The sequence below is a fragment of the Ovis canadensis genome, chromosome 20 (assembly GCF_042477335.2).
Source record: "Ovis canadensis isolate MfBH-ARS-UI-01 breed Bighorn chromosome 20, ARS-UI_OviCan_v2, whole genome shotgun sequence".
Lineage (NCBI taxonomy): Eukaryota > Metazoa > Chordata > Mammalia > Artiodactyla > Bovidae > Ovis > Ovis canadensis.
The window spans coordinates 55,361,939-55,378,765 of NC_091264.1; the positions used below are offsets into that span (position 1 = coordinate 55,361,939).

General features: G+C 46.0%; 1 protein-coding gene across 2 annotated transcripts in view; it reads right to left on the minus strand.

Moving 5' to 3' along the window:
• The window catches only part of GMPR (guanosine monophosphate reductase), a 60,530-nt gene that overhangs the window by 1,317 nt on the left and 42,386 nt on the right, over positions 1–16,827 (minus strand). The window contains exons 7-9 of one of the 2 annotated variants that reach the window (XR_011251316.1): positions 7,873–7,915; positions 5,188–5,347; positions 242–309 (exon numbers count right to left, since the gene is read on the minus strand). Coding sequence is in view for 1 of the 2 variants with exons in the window: in XM_069563868.1 (XP_069419969.1) it covers positions 5,188–5,347; positions 7,873–7,915 (203 nt within the window). In the remaining variant the exon portion in view is untranslated. The remainder of the gene's footprint in view (positions 1–241; positions 310–5,187; positions 5,348–7,872; positions 7,916–16,827) is intronic. The other variant, XM_069563868.1, reaches the window with a different exon arrangement.

Here is a 16,827-nt window from a genome sequence, read left to right on the forward strand (position 1 = left end):
GGTCTGGCTCATGGCACAAATGTTAAACCACCTCTGACTGTCCAGCTGAGTCCTTGTCCCACTCTTCCTAAGGCCACCAAGCAACACTGCCAGATTCCGTGTCATACCCCCTTACTGCAGGTTTTGAAGATACCATCTAGACTTGTGTTAGAAGGGGCATTGCAAGAAGGGAATCTCCAGTCCACACAAAACTCTACCCCCCATCCAAGGGTCAGGAAATCTGGAAATTCTAACAATTTACCAAATACCGGAACTTTAGCTGGTCTCTTCACATGAAAAAACAGCATCTCTTGATCAAAAAGTCATTACCTAGAATTTCAAAAGGGTATTAACTCTTGTGCATTGAAATCTACACATGCAAGACTACCCTCAGGTAAGATCTAGCAGTTTAAACCATTGACCAGAACAAGACAAGGATGTCCATTCTCGCCACTTGTTATTCAACCTAGTTTTTGAAGTCCTAGCCTCTGCAATCAGAGAAGAAATAAAAGGTATCCAAACTGGAAAAGAAGTAAAACTGTTTGCAGATGATGATACTATACACAGAAAATCCTAAAGAGGCCACCAGAAAACTACTGGTGCTAATCAATGAATTTGGTAAAGCTGCAAGATACAAAATTAATGCAGAGAAATCTCTTGCATTCCTATACACTAACAATGAAAGATCAGAAAGAGAAATTAAGGAAACAATACCATTTTACCATTGCAACAAAAAATAAAAATACCTTGGAATAAACCTACCTGAAGCAAAGACCTTTCCTTGGGTAAAGGAGAACAGTATGGAGGTTCCTTAAAAAACTAAAAATAGAGCTACCCTATGACCCAGCAATCCCACTCCTGGGCATATACCAGAGAAAACCCTTAATTCAAAAAAGATACAGGCACCTCAGTGCTTATTTACTGCAGCACTGTTTACAATAGCCCAGACATGGAAGCAACCTAAATGTCCATCAGCAGAGGAATGGCTACCGACGTGGTACATACACAGAATGGAATGTTACTCAGCCACAAAAAGGAATGAAATTGTACCACATGCAAAAACATGGACAGACCTAGAGACAGTCATACAGAGTGAAGTCAAGTCAGAGAAAAACAAATATGCAATAACACGTATATGTGGAATCTAGGAAAATGGTAGAAAGGAACTTATCTACAAAGCAGAAATAAAATGGGAGGGAAATCTAAATAAAGGGGATATGGGTATACATACGGCTGATTTACTTTGCTGTAAAGCAGAAACTAACACAACATGGTACACAAACAACTACAGTCCAATAAAAATTAAGGAAAAACAAAAACACAAACCATTGGCCAGACCAAGGGCTGGCCTAGTGGCTAGTTTACAGCACCGAGTTCATGAAGCCGGTCACTGGTCACACCCAAGATGACTGGTATTGCTGTATTCTCTGACCACAGACCAACATGTGCATATGTGCCAGAAGTGATAACCACTTCATTTTTCAATAAACATTTCCATGGCCTCCCCAGGCTTACAGACACCCTCCAGATCCTCAGCATCACTTCTTCTCTAAGTGGCGATGGTACCTTTTGCAAGTCATTTATCACTGACGCCCAAGTCTTCTCATCTGTAAAACGAAGGGCTTGGATGTGTCTCCCAAGGACAGTGTGAGAACTAAATGGGTAATGACTGGGAAGGAACTAGCAAAGCATAAATAACTCTGCCTTAATTAAATACAATGTCAAACTAGGAGAACCAGTCTTCGGAGGAGATCAGATGATGCGGGTGCAGGGTGCGGGTCAGGGGGGTGCAGAGACAGAACACGGATGCAGCCTAGAGGGCTCGCGCTGCCTCTGGATTACGCTTCTCACTCCAGCACTTTCCTTCCGTGTCTAAGATTTGATTGAATCCACTTCCGGAACTGAGTCTTGGTACTCCCGAATCTTCTATTTTCTGTTTTGTCTAAACCCTGCTGGAATCACTGAAGATGGTTCTTTGTGCAGCTCCTTGGTTTCTGTTTGTGCTCTAGCCTGGTCTGGCCTTCCCTACCTGCTTTTCTTAGGAACCCAAAACAGATGCAGTGGCTAGAGGGGAAAAAAAGTCCTCCAGGCACAGCATCTGGCTGCCACGCAATCACAATGGTTCCTCTCCCAGCCCAGCACATGGGAGAAGGCACAGGCCCTTGAACAGTGGTACTGGTAAAGCATTAAGCTGCTTGGCAGAGGTTCAGGTCGAAGGGGAGGCAGTAAACCCCTTTCTCTCTCTTCCCCGACACTGTCCGGCCTCCTCCACTAGTCATCACACGGGAGAAAGAGTCCTTTGGAGGCTGCGTGGGACGGGGTGTCCCTCTTGTCCTAAACTGTCTGCAGCTTCCAGGATGAAGGTACAAATGTAGCCCCCAGCTTCTTGTTCCCACCCCGCTGTCCCCATAACTACAACATCTTTTTCTTATTGAGAATCCCCTCAAAAGAGAAAGACTGCAGAGAAAGAGGAGTGAAGTTAGACTACCAGTACCCGAGGAAGAGAGCTCTGGTGGGGGACCCCACCCCTCCCACCAGCCTGCCCACCTGAAATATCTCAGTGACTGAATTGTGTACCTTGAGCTTGGCTCAGGCCTTACATAATGCCTCCAAATCCCACATCCTCATGATAAGCTTTTGGGTGTGGAATAAGTGGTAGGAAATGGAGGGTATCGGCCCATGGCAAGGGGCCTGAATTCCCATCCTTCTAAGGATTCAGGAGCCCGTCCACATGGTGCAGCCTGTCATCACTGCCAATTCTGATGAGAAGCAATGGCAGATTCTATGGAGCAGGGCGAGGTGGTGAGCAAACTCTGCCACAATGTTCTTCAAACACACGTACACACAATTAAAACGGAAGTGGAACAGATAAGCAGACGTGAGCATCCCTTCCGCAGACTGATGTGATTAAATGCCTACAAAAGCTGCCTGTATCAACTGTCTCAGCCTGCAGGCAGGGGCGAGTCCTGTGGGAGCTGCCGCAGGTGACCCAGGGCATTCTTCCCAAAAGGTCTGACCTCCGTGAGGGGGTCTCACCCACCCCATCTCACATGCAGTGGGAGACCCTTCAGCCTGACTCACACCAGGCTCCATAGGGGCTCTCTCAGGACAAGGCTGGGATATTCTGGCCTAGCCCCTTGGAAGCCTAGTGGGTCCCCTCCAGGGCTGGCTGAACAAAAGTCATAACTACTCACACATACCCCTAATCCCATTTCCAACTTCACCCCAAACACTGCCAATGCTAGTTGGATAAAAATTATGGCTGTTTTGAAAGAGGCCAGGATGGGTTTTCTAATCAAAGATGATATAAATAGATGGAAAGAAACCACGTTCTTGGATTGGAGGAATCAATATTGTCAAAATGATTATACTACCCAATGCAATCTCTTATCAAATTAGCAATGGCATTTTTCACAGAACAACAACAAAAAATTCTTACAATTTCTATGGAGATACAAAAGACCCCAAATAGCCAAAGTGATCTTGAGAAGAAAGATGAAGCTGGAGGAATCAGGCCCCCTGACTTCAGACTATACTATATACAAAGCTACAGTTATCTAAACAATATGGTACTGGCACAAAAACAAATGTAGGTAAATGGAGCAGGACAGCAAGCTCAGAAATAAATCCACACACCTATGGTCAATTAATCTATGACAAAGGAGGCAAGACTACACAATGGAGAAAAGACAGCCTCTGCAATAAATGGGGCTTGGAAAATTGTGGGAAAAAAAGAACATTTTTTAACATCATACACAAAAAGAAACTCAAAATGGATTTAAGACCTAAATGTAAGACCTGATACTAGGAAACTCAGAGGAAAACATAGGTAAAACTCTTTGACATAAATCACAATATCTTTTGATCCATCTCCTAGAGTAGTAGAAATAAAAATAAATGGGACCTAATTAAACTCAAAAAAAGTTTCTGCACAGCAAAGGAAACCATAATCAAAATGAAAAGACCACCCACAGAATGGAAGAAAATATTTGCAAATGATGGCAACTAGCAAGGGATTACTCTCCAAAATTTACAAGTAGCTCATGTGGCTCAATCTTAGAGATCACCTCACACCAGTCATAATGGCCATGATCAAAAAGTCTACAAAGAGTAAATGCTAGAAAGGGTGTGGAGAAAAGAGAACCCTCCTACACTGTTGGTGGGAATGCAAACTGGTACACTCACTACAGAAACAGTATGGAGACTCCTTAGGAAAGTAAAAACGGAGCTACCGTATGATCCAGCCCCACTCCTGGACATATATCTGGGGAAAAACATGGTTCTAAAGGATGCATGTGCCCCAGCATTCACTGCAGCTCTGTTCACAATAGACAGGACATGGAAGCATCCTAAATGTCCATCAACAGATAAATGGATAAAGAATACATGGTACATATAACATGTACACGATGGGATATTACTCAGCCATTAAAAATGAAATAATGCCATTTCAGCAACATGGATGGACCTACTAAGAAGTCAGAGAAAGACAAATATCATATGATACGGCTTCTATGCACAATCTAAAAAGAATGATATGAATGAATTTACGAATAAACTTACGGTTACCGGGAAGGAAGATGGGGGACAGACTCAGAGTCTGGCACTGATATGTACACACTGCTATGTTTACAGTAGATAACCAACAAGGACCTACTGTATAGCACAGGGAACTCTATTCAGTATTTTGCAGTAACCTATAAGGAAAAAGAATCTGAAAAAAAAGTATGCGTATGTACAACTGAATCACTTTGCCATACACCTGTAACTAACAATGCTGTCAATCAACTATACTTCAATTAAAAAAATGTAAGCCATACAGTTATTTAATTAAATTTTCTTAATTTTAAAAATGTTTCCCAGGCCTTTCCCATGGTACCATAATATAAACAGACTCGTATTCTTGAGGCCTACTTCCATCCCCCAGGTCTCCCACACTGCAGGTGGATTCTTTACCAGCTGAGCCACCAGGGAAGCCCAAGAATCCTGGTGTGGGTAGCCTATCCCTTTTACAGGGGATTATCCCAAACCAGGGTCTCCTGCATTGCAGGCGGACTCTCTATCAGCTGAGCTACAAGGGAAGCCACCATAATATAAACCAACTTGTGCTCTTTAAGACCTATTTCCATCCCATTTCTGTAAGAAGCAAGGGAATGTAACCTCACCAGTTATGGCGCTGTGCCCACTCCCCATCCAACCCCCACATACCTATACTCCGCAACCCCTCCCGAGTGTTTCTTCATCGCTGTCTCTGAGCTCATCCCATAGAAGAGCTTGAGCTTCTGTCCGTTCCTCTCGATCACCTCTCCGGCACACTCAGTATGGCCTGAAAACATTCCTCCCAGCATGACAAAATCTGCTCCAGCCCCTGTACCCCAAAGTGGGGACAAAAAGAAGCAGCAGAGAAAAAAGTCAGGGAAAAATCAGCTCCAGAAAGATGCAAGGACTACCAACCCCCATCCCCACCCCACCCCCCCGTCTCTCCTGGCTATAGTGAGAAAAAGCTCGACTTCCTTACTCAGGGGAAAAAAGTTAGGAGCAGATGAGCACCAGACAGTCTGAGCAACACAGCCTACTGAAGCTTGGTGACTGGTACACTTGGCAATCCTTAATGGTTATTGTTGACTTCCTATGACCATCTTCCACAGGTCTAACTCTCTTAAAATCAGAGAAACTTTAGAAGTGAGCAGCATCTCAGTGTGTTGTCCAACCTCATACTTAATACAATAAGTCCTCTGCCATGTCCCCATTGGGCATCTGGTCTACCAAAAGGTCTCAGCACTCTCACACTCTGTATAGACGGGAAGGGACCTCAGAACAGACAGAACTTCCTGCCCTAGAGCTTGGGCATGGAGGAGCATTTGTGTGTACACATGTGTATGTCTGTGTACATCAAACATATACACACATCTGCCTATAGATATATCCTGTAAAACTCGACTCACACCTCTGTTGTGATAAACATTTGACTTCCAGTGTAAACAACAATGCATATAAACCACTGAATTACATGAAACTTCCAGGACAGGTACAGAGGACACTGGGGTGTTGCAGCGGCCTTTGGAGGTTATGTTGGGTCCGAACCAGGAGTGGTAGGACCCGGGCTGGCTCACTGCTCTGTCCTCAGTGTTTATCACAGCACATGGCAGAGGTGGCGCAACTAGCTGGCAGGAAAGTAGAAGGCACACACGGAAGAAATAGAAACAGTTACCGTTCGCCATCCTGACCATCCTACTGAGGGTTTACATTCAGAATCGGGGGATATCAGGGTACAGAAGTGTTACACAGTCAGGATGAAGGACCAGAAGGAGCAAGCACAGACTCCCCTAAAAACTGGCCTTGACCACTTCCAGCTGGTCGCTTAAATATTTTTAAGAGGACTTTGACGTGTGCCTCAGGTGTCCCAGGCCCTTCCGTCCAGCATCACAGAAGGCTGGCTCTGCAAGGCTGGACCCTGGGCCTGGCAATTAGGCAAGCAAGACATAGGGCCTCTCGACTTGGCAGCAAGCTTTGACGACTTCCCTGCAGGGTCCCCAACACAAATGCCAGCTCCTCTGTACCCCTGCCACGATGATAAGGGGGCAGGGACAACTGGTGTCTGGTCAGGCCTCCTGATGACCACAACTCAGGAAGCAGTGCTTTGAAGTGGCTTCCAATCATTTCCCTTTCTGAACGCTCTTGTGTCCTTTCCCAACCAGCATTTTTCCCTAAAGTGGTTCCTCTCCGTCCAAAGGCATGGCTACACTTCCTGGAATGGCGGTGCCCGTGTGCACTGTTAGAGGGGAGCCCGAGACAGAACACCCTTCAGTGTTCAGTACATCCAGCTGAAAACCCCACAGGAGAAATATCCTTGGCTGCTGATCCTTATTATAAGAGGTGAGTGAACAGACCAGTGGAGCCGGAATCCCGACTCCGCCCCTGAGTCCGGGACCCTTACCTTGTCACTCGCCTCTGGGGGCCTCCGTCCCCTGCACGTTCTCCAGGGTTGCTACAAAACCTAGCTGCTAAGAACAGCCCCCGGCATTGTCATGAGCAGCATTCGAAAAATAATTTTAAAAATGAACTCATTTTAGATAATTTAGAATTATCTAAATATTTAGAAAAAATAATTTAAAACATGAACCTAAGACAATTTACGGGCTGAACTGAAACAGCAGTAAAGAAGGACAAGAGGGGATGTCACCTCTTACAGGTGAGAGGAGGGGCCCGCAGCATCTCTGAGGGGTGCCCAAGGCAGAAAAGTTCCCTCCAGCGAAAAAGAAAAAAATAAACCAGCAGCAAACCCGGTCCTGTTATCAGGAAAGGAAGGAGGGGCTGCCTCTGGCTGGTACACCTCACAGCTGCGGACCGCAGTTGGCAAAGGTTCAGTGGCGGGCACGGGGCACAGCCTGCAGAGATGCTGCATGGCCCAGTGCCTTCCCAAGAAAACACCTGGCCAGCCGGCCCGTGGTCCAGCCCCACCAGACCACAGCCGGAAGCTGCTGCCCCCTAGTGGGAAACAGGCTCCTCAGCATCTGGTATGTGAAACTGAGGCTTGGATCTCAGTCCCTCCCTGGGGATATTAACCCTAGGTTAGGCTCCAAACACCCCCTCGCTGAAGTTTGAAGTTTCGTGGGGCATCAGACCTGGTACAGTCCTCTTCCAACGGGTCCCTTGAGCCTTCTCAGTGGTGACTTCTGGGCTCTGACCTTGCCCACTATCTATCCCTGGGCACTCCGCCTGCTCTGACACCACTTAGAACCAAAGGGCCAATCAGAGGCTGAGATCCAGGGAGAGGAAACTCAGGATTGGCCCCGATCCTCTCCCAAAGTGTCTGCCCCCTCCCTCCGGCACCCCCTCAGGGAGCTCACCGCCCCCTTCCCTGCACGCTCCCTCCCCTCCACGGCCTCTTACCAAAGGCTTTGGCGACATCTCCTGGACACGTGCAGCCTCCGTCCTTCAAAAAGGGGAAGAGCAAAGAGAGGAGGTCAGTGGGAGCTGGGCCAGGCCATTCCCAGCCCCCACCATCTCCCCTGGGCGGGGAATGAGATGGTGTCTGCTGGCCTAGCCCCCTCTGGCCACCCTACCTAGAGACAACCACACAACCAGCAGAGCCCAGGCCCAACACTCCCCTTGTAACCAAGCCAGACTGTGTGGGTAGCTCTGTCAAGTTTACGATTAACCTCCTTCTCTGAACTTTTATTCCTTTTCTTGTTCAAAAACTTGTTCTCCTCAAGGCTGAGGAGTATCAGAAAAAAAGAGAGGAACTGCAACCCAGCAGGACCCCATGGGGCCCTTCCTGGGAGACAGGCCTCCCCCTGTGTTGTATGCTCAAGCTCCTTTCTGAAGTACCTAGATAATAGTATTTGATGCACAGTTCCTGAGTTGCTTTGCAGATATGAAAGTGAAAAGTGAAAGTGTTAGTTGCTCAGTCGTGTCCAACTCTTTGTGACCCCGTGGACTGTAGCCTGCCAGGCTCCTCTTGGCCATGGAATTCTCCAGGCAAGAATATTGGAGTGGGCTGCCATTCTCTTCTTCAGAGGATCTTCCTGACCCAGGGATTGACCCCAGGTCCCTTGCATTGCAGGTAGATTCTTTACTATCTGAGCCACCAGAGAAGCCCCTATTTGATGCACAGTTCTTGAGTTGCTTTGCAGATATGAAAACCCACCACCAAACAGATGTTAACTACTCTATTAATATTTGATGACCATGAGCCCATAGCCCCAGGCTAGGACCAATAACATGAACCGCTGTGACATCACCCTGTTCCCTCACCATCAACCAATGTGATTAATTGTGCACAAGCTGATCACGTGACCCTGCAATCTCCCCCCCACACCCGAACCTGGCTTTTAAAAGTGCTTTGCCAAAACCCTTCCAGGAGCTTAGGGTTTTTTTAGGGCATGAGCCACTGTCTCTTTGCATGGCCCTGCAATTAACCCTTCTCTGCTCCAAACTCCAATGTTTCAGTTTGTTTGGCCTCTGCATTGGGCACCCCAACTTGTGCTAATACCCTCACCATTGCACCTGCCATTCCCAGGCCCCGTCAGTCATGTTTCAGGCCAGCACACACACACCCCGCCCCCACCACCTGCCCCCGCTCCGCCACCGGGCATCAGTACTCCGCTTAGGATGCAGGAACCACTGAGCAGGCAGGATCGGGGGGCCGGACCTCACCTCCACCAGCCCCCGTACAACATGCCTGGCCACTGGCCATCCCCACGTAACTAGCATTCAGTCATCACCTCTCCCCACTGCCCAGCATGAAGTGAGATTTATTTAGCACAAGAGCACTGGTATTTCATGAGCCACAAAGGACACTGAATTTGCTCCTTTATATTTCGAGCCTTGTGTCTCCCTGTCACTTCCTTGTAAGGTCCCCAGTTTCCTTCAAGTCAAACACAGGCTCCCGAAACCCATTTGACCCACAGAGCGCCCTGACTGGTTCAGTGCCTGTCACCGTGGGCCGCTGGCACAGTTTGGCTGTGGGGGTTATGTTTCAACACCAGGGACCCAGTATAAAACCACAGGACACAGACCTACTGGGTTTTCTTACAAGTATGAGAGGCACAAAATAACCAGGCTGCTACCTGCTGTTGGCAGTGTGGCCTGTGTGAGGTCCAAGGAGGAAAAGGCCAGCCACGGGGCCTGGGGTAGCCGCCCACCTAACAGAGAAAGGCAAGGAAGCAGCAGCCCTGGGAAGCCAGGTCAGTGCTCAGGTGCGACGTGACAGAGCCCAGGGCTGGCCTTGGAGGGAAGTGCCTGTCCCTAGGAGAGGGGACACACTCGGGAAGGATGCAGAAGACGCAGGCCACCCGAGCTACCCATGTGGTGATGGCAGGAAGGTGGAGGGCATCTCCGTGGAACTGAGAGGAACCACCTTACAAACAGCGTCTCTGACTGAGGACGTGGGTCCCTATGACTCAGTTCTCCTTTTCTGGTCTGCTTTTAAGCCTGTCCTTCCAGGAGCTAGACCTCAAACACTCAGTTCAGTTGCTCAGGCGTGTCCAGCTCTTTGCAACCCCATGGACTGCAGCACGCCGGGCCTCCCTCTTCATCAACAACTCCCAGAGCCTACTCAAACTCATGTCCATTGCGTCGGTGATGCCATCCAACCATCTCATCCTCTGTCATCCCCTTCTCCCGCCTTCAATCTTTCCCAGCATCAAGGTCTTTTCCAGTGAGTCAGTTATTCGTATCAGGTGGCAAAAATACTGAAGTTTCAGCTTCAGCATCAGTCCTTCCAATGAATATTCAGGACTGATTTCCTTTAGGATTGCCTGGTTGAATCTCAAACACTGCTTCATTCCAATTCTGATCAAAAGGCAGGGGTAGGGATTCAGTCTCTTGTTTTTATGAATATTTACTGACTGCAATTACCTCCTCCATCAAGTGCATCATTCATGTCTGGCTTTCCTGACCCAGGAGGACCATGGGGTCACAAGCAAGGATTTATTTCAGAAGCAGGCTCTCCATAGAAGGGCCAAAGCCCTTCATGTGAATACAGTCACACACATGGCCGTCTGTCTTGTTGGTGCTTCAAATTTCCCGCATATTTTTACTTTCTCTTTCAAAGGTGCAACCCCTCTATGCCCTTCACTTGACTTGCCAATTATTTTTAAATTGCTTTATCTTTTTATCAAAACCAGTTCTCCACAATAGGGTTTCAAACTTATAACCTCGAAAGAATAAATAGGGACTGGCCCTGGCAGTCTAGTGGTTAAGACGCCCAAGCTTCCACCGCAGGGAGCATGGGTTCAATCCCTGGGTGGGGAACTAATATCCCATATGCCATGCAGTATGGCCAGAAATAAAGAAGATTAAATACACTCATGCTCCCAATACGAAGGTCCCTAGCATGGTCTGATTTAAAACCAAAAAATGTGTGCATACCTCCACATACACACAAGCGTGTTCTTAAGTCTTTATCTCACTTGTGAATAGTTCGTGACTGCTTGTGCAGGCTCTGAAAATGTCACACCTGTGTAGTCAGTGATGAGGCCTGACTCAGAAAGCCTGCACTCTAGGGACCCCCAGAAAGCAAGCTCTTCTCCTCCCAGGATGTCCACAGATGCCAAGATGTCCATAGTTAACAGGACTTCATGATGTGCTTGGGAGACAAAACCATACATAGCGCTTCATCTACTCGCTGTGCCAGGGTGGGATTTAGGAAACAGAGAACGCATGGCCAAAAGGCAGGACTACAGTTTAACCCAGTGCAACCCAACGTCACACAACGCCTTAGGGCAAAGGAGTCTGCCCCCGACTACATTTACAGGTAATCTCCAAAGGAGGTTCAAAGCATCCTTTCATGTTCTCAGGAGGCAGAGACATGCATTTACTTTCATACATAAACACGCACAGCTGCAGGGAGTTTTTTTATTTTTAATGCAAATATTTCAAGGGTTACTTGTTTTGTTTTCCAAGAGTGTTGAAGTCTTTTAGTAGAAAAGGTATCACATGACATGAGTGGTGATTCGATCTGTGAACTGTCAGCATGACCTCTTCTTAAAAATATCTGCCCAGCCCTAAAAGAAGGGGCGGTGAAAACAAGCATGTGTGCACAGAGGGGACTGAATCGAGCACCAACTATGAACAAGGGGTTCTTACAAATTTCATTTTTCTATTCAAACACCACAAGTACCAGAAGTTGATACTTTGTAGGTTGGGGAAACTCAAAGAGGGAGGCTCAGAAAGGTGGAGTGACTTGTTCAAGGTCACACAGCTATAATAATGGATGAATGAGATTAGAACCCGAGTTAAGAGTAACCTCTAACAATGTCTAGAAGCATACATATCAAAACATTAGCAGTGGTTATCTTAAGATGGCATTTCTATAGAAGCAAAAACAGAGAAATGGGACCTAATCAGGCTTCTAAGCTTTTGCACAGCAAAGGAAACCATCATCATAACAAAAAGACAACCTACGGACTGGGAGAAAATATTTGCAAATGATACAACTGACAAGAGCTTAATTTTCTAAATATACAAACAGTTCATACAACTCAAAAACAAACGACCCCATCAAAAAAATGGGCAAAAGGCCTAAATAGACATTTCTCCAAAGGAGACGTACTGATAGTCAACAGGGACATGAAAAGATGCTCATCACCTCTAGTTATTAGAGAAATGCAATCAAAATTACAATGAGGTACCCCTCGCACCAGTCAGAATGGACATCATTAAAAAGTCTACAAATGACAAATGATAGAGAGGGTGTGAAGAAAAGAACTCTCCTACACTGTTGGTGAGGATCTAAATTGGTACAGCCACTATGGATGAGGATGGAGTATGGAGGTTCCTCAAAACACTAAAAATAGAGCTGCCATGTGACCCAGCTATCCCACTCCTGGGCATATATCCAGATCAAACTCTAATTTGAAGAGAAACAGGCACCCCTGTGTTCATAGCAGCACTCTTCACAATGGCCAAGACATGGAAAGAACCTAAACTGTCCACTGACATATGAATGGATAAAGCTCTCTCTACACACACGCACACAGGCACACAGAGGTATATTATGCGGCCTTAAAAAGAACGAAACCATGCCACTGGCAGCAACATGGACGGACCTACAGATTATCACAAATGAAGCAAGTCCAAAAGAGAGAGACAGGGGCTTCCCTGGTGGCTCAGTGGCAAAGAAGCCACCTGCCACTGCAGGGGCATGGGCTCAATCCCGGATCCAGGAAGATCCCACATGCTGTGGAGCAACTAAGCCCGTGCGCCTGTGCCCTAGAGCCCAGGAGCCGCAACTCCTGAGCCTGCGCACCCTGGAGCCCACGCTCCAACGAGAGAAGGCACTGCCGTGAGAAGCCTGCGCACCGCAGCTAGAGACTAGCCGCTGCTTGCCGCAACTAGAGAAAAGCCCACGCAGCAACAAAGACCCAGCACAGCCAAAAACAGAGTATGTTTTTCAAAAGACAAATACAGTACCACTTATATATGGAATCTAAAATATGACACAAACGACCTTATCTACAAAATAGAAACAGACTCACAGACATAAGAGAACCAGACCTCTTGTGCTTGCCAAGAGGGAGGGGTTGAAGGGAGGATAGATTGGGCGTTTGGGATTAGCAGATGCTGCCTATTATATATAAAATGGGTAAACAACTGTGTCCTACTATATAGAACAAGGAACTATATTCAATATTCTGCAATACACCATAATGGAAAAGTATATATATATGTGTGTGTAACTGAATCACTTTGCAGCACAGTAGAAATTAACACACTGTATATCAACTATACTTTAATAATTTTTTTAAAAGATGGCATTTCTTGTAATCTTTATTTCCTCTATATTTCTAACTTTTACTAGGCTAAACATATTTGGTTGAAGGATTTTTCAAGCATCAAAAAAATGAAATTTTTTGAATGACTTTGTTTAGTTCAGTTCAGTTCAGTCGCTCAGTCGTGTCCGACTCTTTGCGACCACATGAATCACAGCATGCCAGGCCTCCCTGTCCATCACTACCTCCTGGAGTTCACTCAGACTCGCGTCCATTGAGTCCATGATGCCATCCAGCCATCTCATCCTCAGTCATCCCCTTCTCCTCCTGCCCCCAATCCCTCCCAGCATCAGAGTCTTTTCCAATGAGTCAACTCTTCACATAAGGTGGCCAAAGTACTGGAGTTTCAGCTTTAGCATCATTCCTTCCAAAAAAATCCCAGGGCTGCTCTCCTTCAGAATGGACTGGTTGGATCTCCTTGCAGTCCAGGAGACTCTCAAGAGTCTTCTCCAGCACCACAGTTCAAAAGCATCAATTCTTTGGTGCTCAGCCTTCTTCACAGTCCAACTCTCACATCCATACATGACTACTGGAAAAACCATAGCCTTGACTAGACGGACCTTCGTCGGCAAAGTAATATCTCTGCTTTTCCATATGCTATCTAGGTTGGTCATAACTTTTCTTCCAAGGAGTAAGCGTCTTTTAATTTCATGGCTGCAATCACCATCTGCAATGATTTTGGAGCCCCCAAAAATAAAGTCTGACATTGTTTCCACTGTTTCTCCATCTATTTCCCATGGAGTGATGGGACCGGATGCCATGATCTTCGTTTTCTGAATGTTGAGCTTTAAGCCAACTTTTTCACTCTCCTCTTTCACTTTCATCAAGAGGCTTTTTAGTTCGTCTTCACTTTCTGCCATAAGGGTGGTGTCATCTGCATATCTGAGGTTATTGATATTTCTCCTGGCAATCTTGATTCCAGCCTGTGCTTCTTCCAGCCCAGCGTTTCTCGTGATGTACTCTGCATAGAAGTTAAATAAGCAGGGTGACAATATACAGCCTTGACACACTCCTTTTCCTATTTGGAACCAGTCTGTTGTTCCATGTCCAGTTCTAACTGTTGCTTCCTGGCCTGCATACAGATTTCTTAAGAGGTAGGTTAGGTGGTCTGGTATTCTCATCTCTTTCAGAATTTTCCACAGTTTATTGTGATCCACACAGTCAAAGGCTTTGGCGTAGTCAATAAAGCAGAAATCGATGTTTTTCTGGAACTCTCTTGCTTTTTCCATGATCCAGCGGATGTTGGCAATTTGATCTCTGATTCCTCTGCCTTTTGTAAAACCAGCTTGAACATCAGGAAGTTCATGGTTCACGTATTGCTGAAGCCTAGCTTGGAGAATTTTGAGCATTACTTTACTAGCGTGTGAGATGAGTGCAAGTGTGCGGTAGTTTGAGCATTCTTTGGCATTGCCTTTCTTTGGGATTGGAATGAAAACTGACCTTTTCCAGTTCTGTGGCCATTGCTGAGTTTTCCAAATTTGCTGGCATATTGAGTGCGGCACTTTGACAGCACCATTTTTCAGGATTTGAAATAGCTCAACTGGAATTCCATCACCCCACTAGCTTTGTTCGTAGTGATGCTTTCTAAGGCCCACTTGACTTCACATTCCAAGATGTCTGGTTCTAGATGAGTGATCACACCATCGTGATTATCCAGGTCGTGAAGATCCTTTTTGTACAGTTCTTCTGTGTATTCTTGCCATCTCTTCTTAATCTTCTGCTTCTGTTAGGTCCGTATCATTTCTGTCCTTTATCGAGCCGATCTTTGCATGAAACGTTCCCTTGATATCTCTAATTTTCTTGAAGAGATCTCTAGTCTTTCCCATTCTGTTGTTTTCTTCTATTTCTTTGCATTGATCACTGAGGAAGGCTTTCTTATCTCTTTTGCTATTCTTTGGAACTCTACATTCAGATGCTTATATCTTTCCTTTTCTCCTTTGCTTTTCGCTTCTCTTCTTTTCACAGCTATTTGTAAGGCCTCCCCAGACAGCCATTTTGCTTTTTTGCATTTCTTTTCCATGGGGATGGTCTTGATCCCTGTCTCCTGTACAGTGTCATGAACCTCATTCCATAGTTCATCAGGCACTCTATCTATCAGATCTAGGCCCTTAAATCTATTTCTCACTTCCACTGTATAATCATAAGGGATTTGATGTAGGTCATACCTGAATGGTCTAGCAGTTTTCCCTGCTTTCTTCAATTTAAGTCTGAATTTGGTAATAAGGAGTTCATGATCTGAGCCACAGTCAGCTCCTGGTCTTGTTTTTGTTGACTGTATAGAGCTTCTCCATCTTTTGCTGCAGAGAATATAATCAATCTGATTTCGGTGTTGACCATCTGGTAATGTCCATGTGTAGAGTCTTCTCTTGTGTTGTTGGAAGAGGGTGTTTGCTATGACAGGTGCATTATCTTGGCAAAACTCTCATTAGCCTTTGCTCTGCTTCATTCTGTATTCCAAGGCCAAATTTGCCTGTTACTCCAGGTGTTTCTTGACTTCCTACTTTTGCATTCCAGTCCCCTATCATGAAAAGGACATCTTTTTTGGGTGTTAGTTCTAAAAGGTCTTATAGGTCTTCATAGCACCGTTCAACTTCAGCTTCTTCAGCGTTACTGGTTGAGGCATAGACTTGGATTACTGTATATTGAATGGTTTGCCTTGGAGACGAACAGAGATCATTCTGTCGTTTTTGAGATTGCATCCAAGTACTGCATTTCGGACTCTTCTGTTGACCATGATGGCTACTCCATTTCTTCTGAGGGATTCCTGCCCACAGTAGTAGATATAATGGTCATCTGAGTTAAATTCACCCATTCCAGTCCATTTTAGTTCGCTGATTCCTAGACTGTCGACGTTCACTCTTGCCATCTCCTGTTTGACCACTTCCAATTTGCCTTGATTCATGGACCTGACATTCCAGGTTTCTATGCAATATTGCTCTTTACAGCATCGGACTTTGTTTCTATCACCAGTCACATCCACAGCTGGGTATTGTTTTTGCTTTGGCTCCATCCCTTCTTTTCAAATAACATCTGACCATTCCTAAACTAACCATTCCTAAGCTAATGCATTAAATCAACAAAATAAATCTGTGGATCAATGGATCCCTCTTTGCGGAAGGTCAGTGAAGTGGATGAGAGCCCTACTGACTGGGTGGAGACAAACAGGGGGTTGGGGGTTACTCTGAATCAGCCCCACCTCTATCATTCTCTCCTCAGACTGGAGAAGCATGCTCTCTCGGTCTTTATCAAATACAATGGTTAAAATTTTGGCCCTGAGTAGAGAGACAACAGTGATTCCAGCCAACCTCATCACAGGACTTTTTTTTAGGTCCTGCCTGGGAAGCACTACAGAGTCCAGACTATTTTGGGTATGGACAGTGAACTCATCTGGTTCTTCAAATCCCTCCCCTTCCTCAGGGTTCATCAGGTACTGACTCTGATCTCTTCACTGGAACACAAGCTTGGGAGCCCTGAGGGGAAAGGCTGAGCTATAAGCACAGATTAAGCTGAAGCTCCCCACAAAGCACGGGTGGGAAAGGGGCAGACCGGGAATGCTGGGCCAACCCTGCAT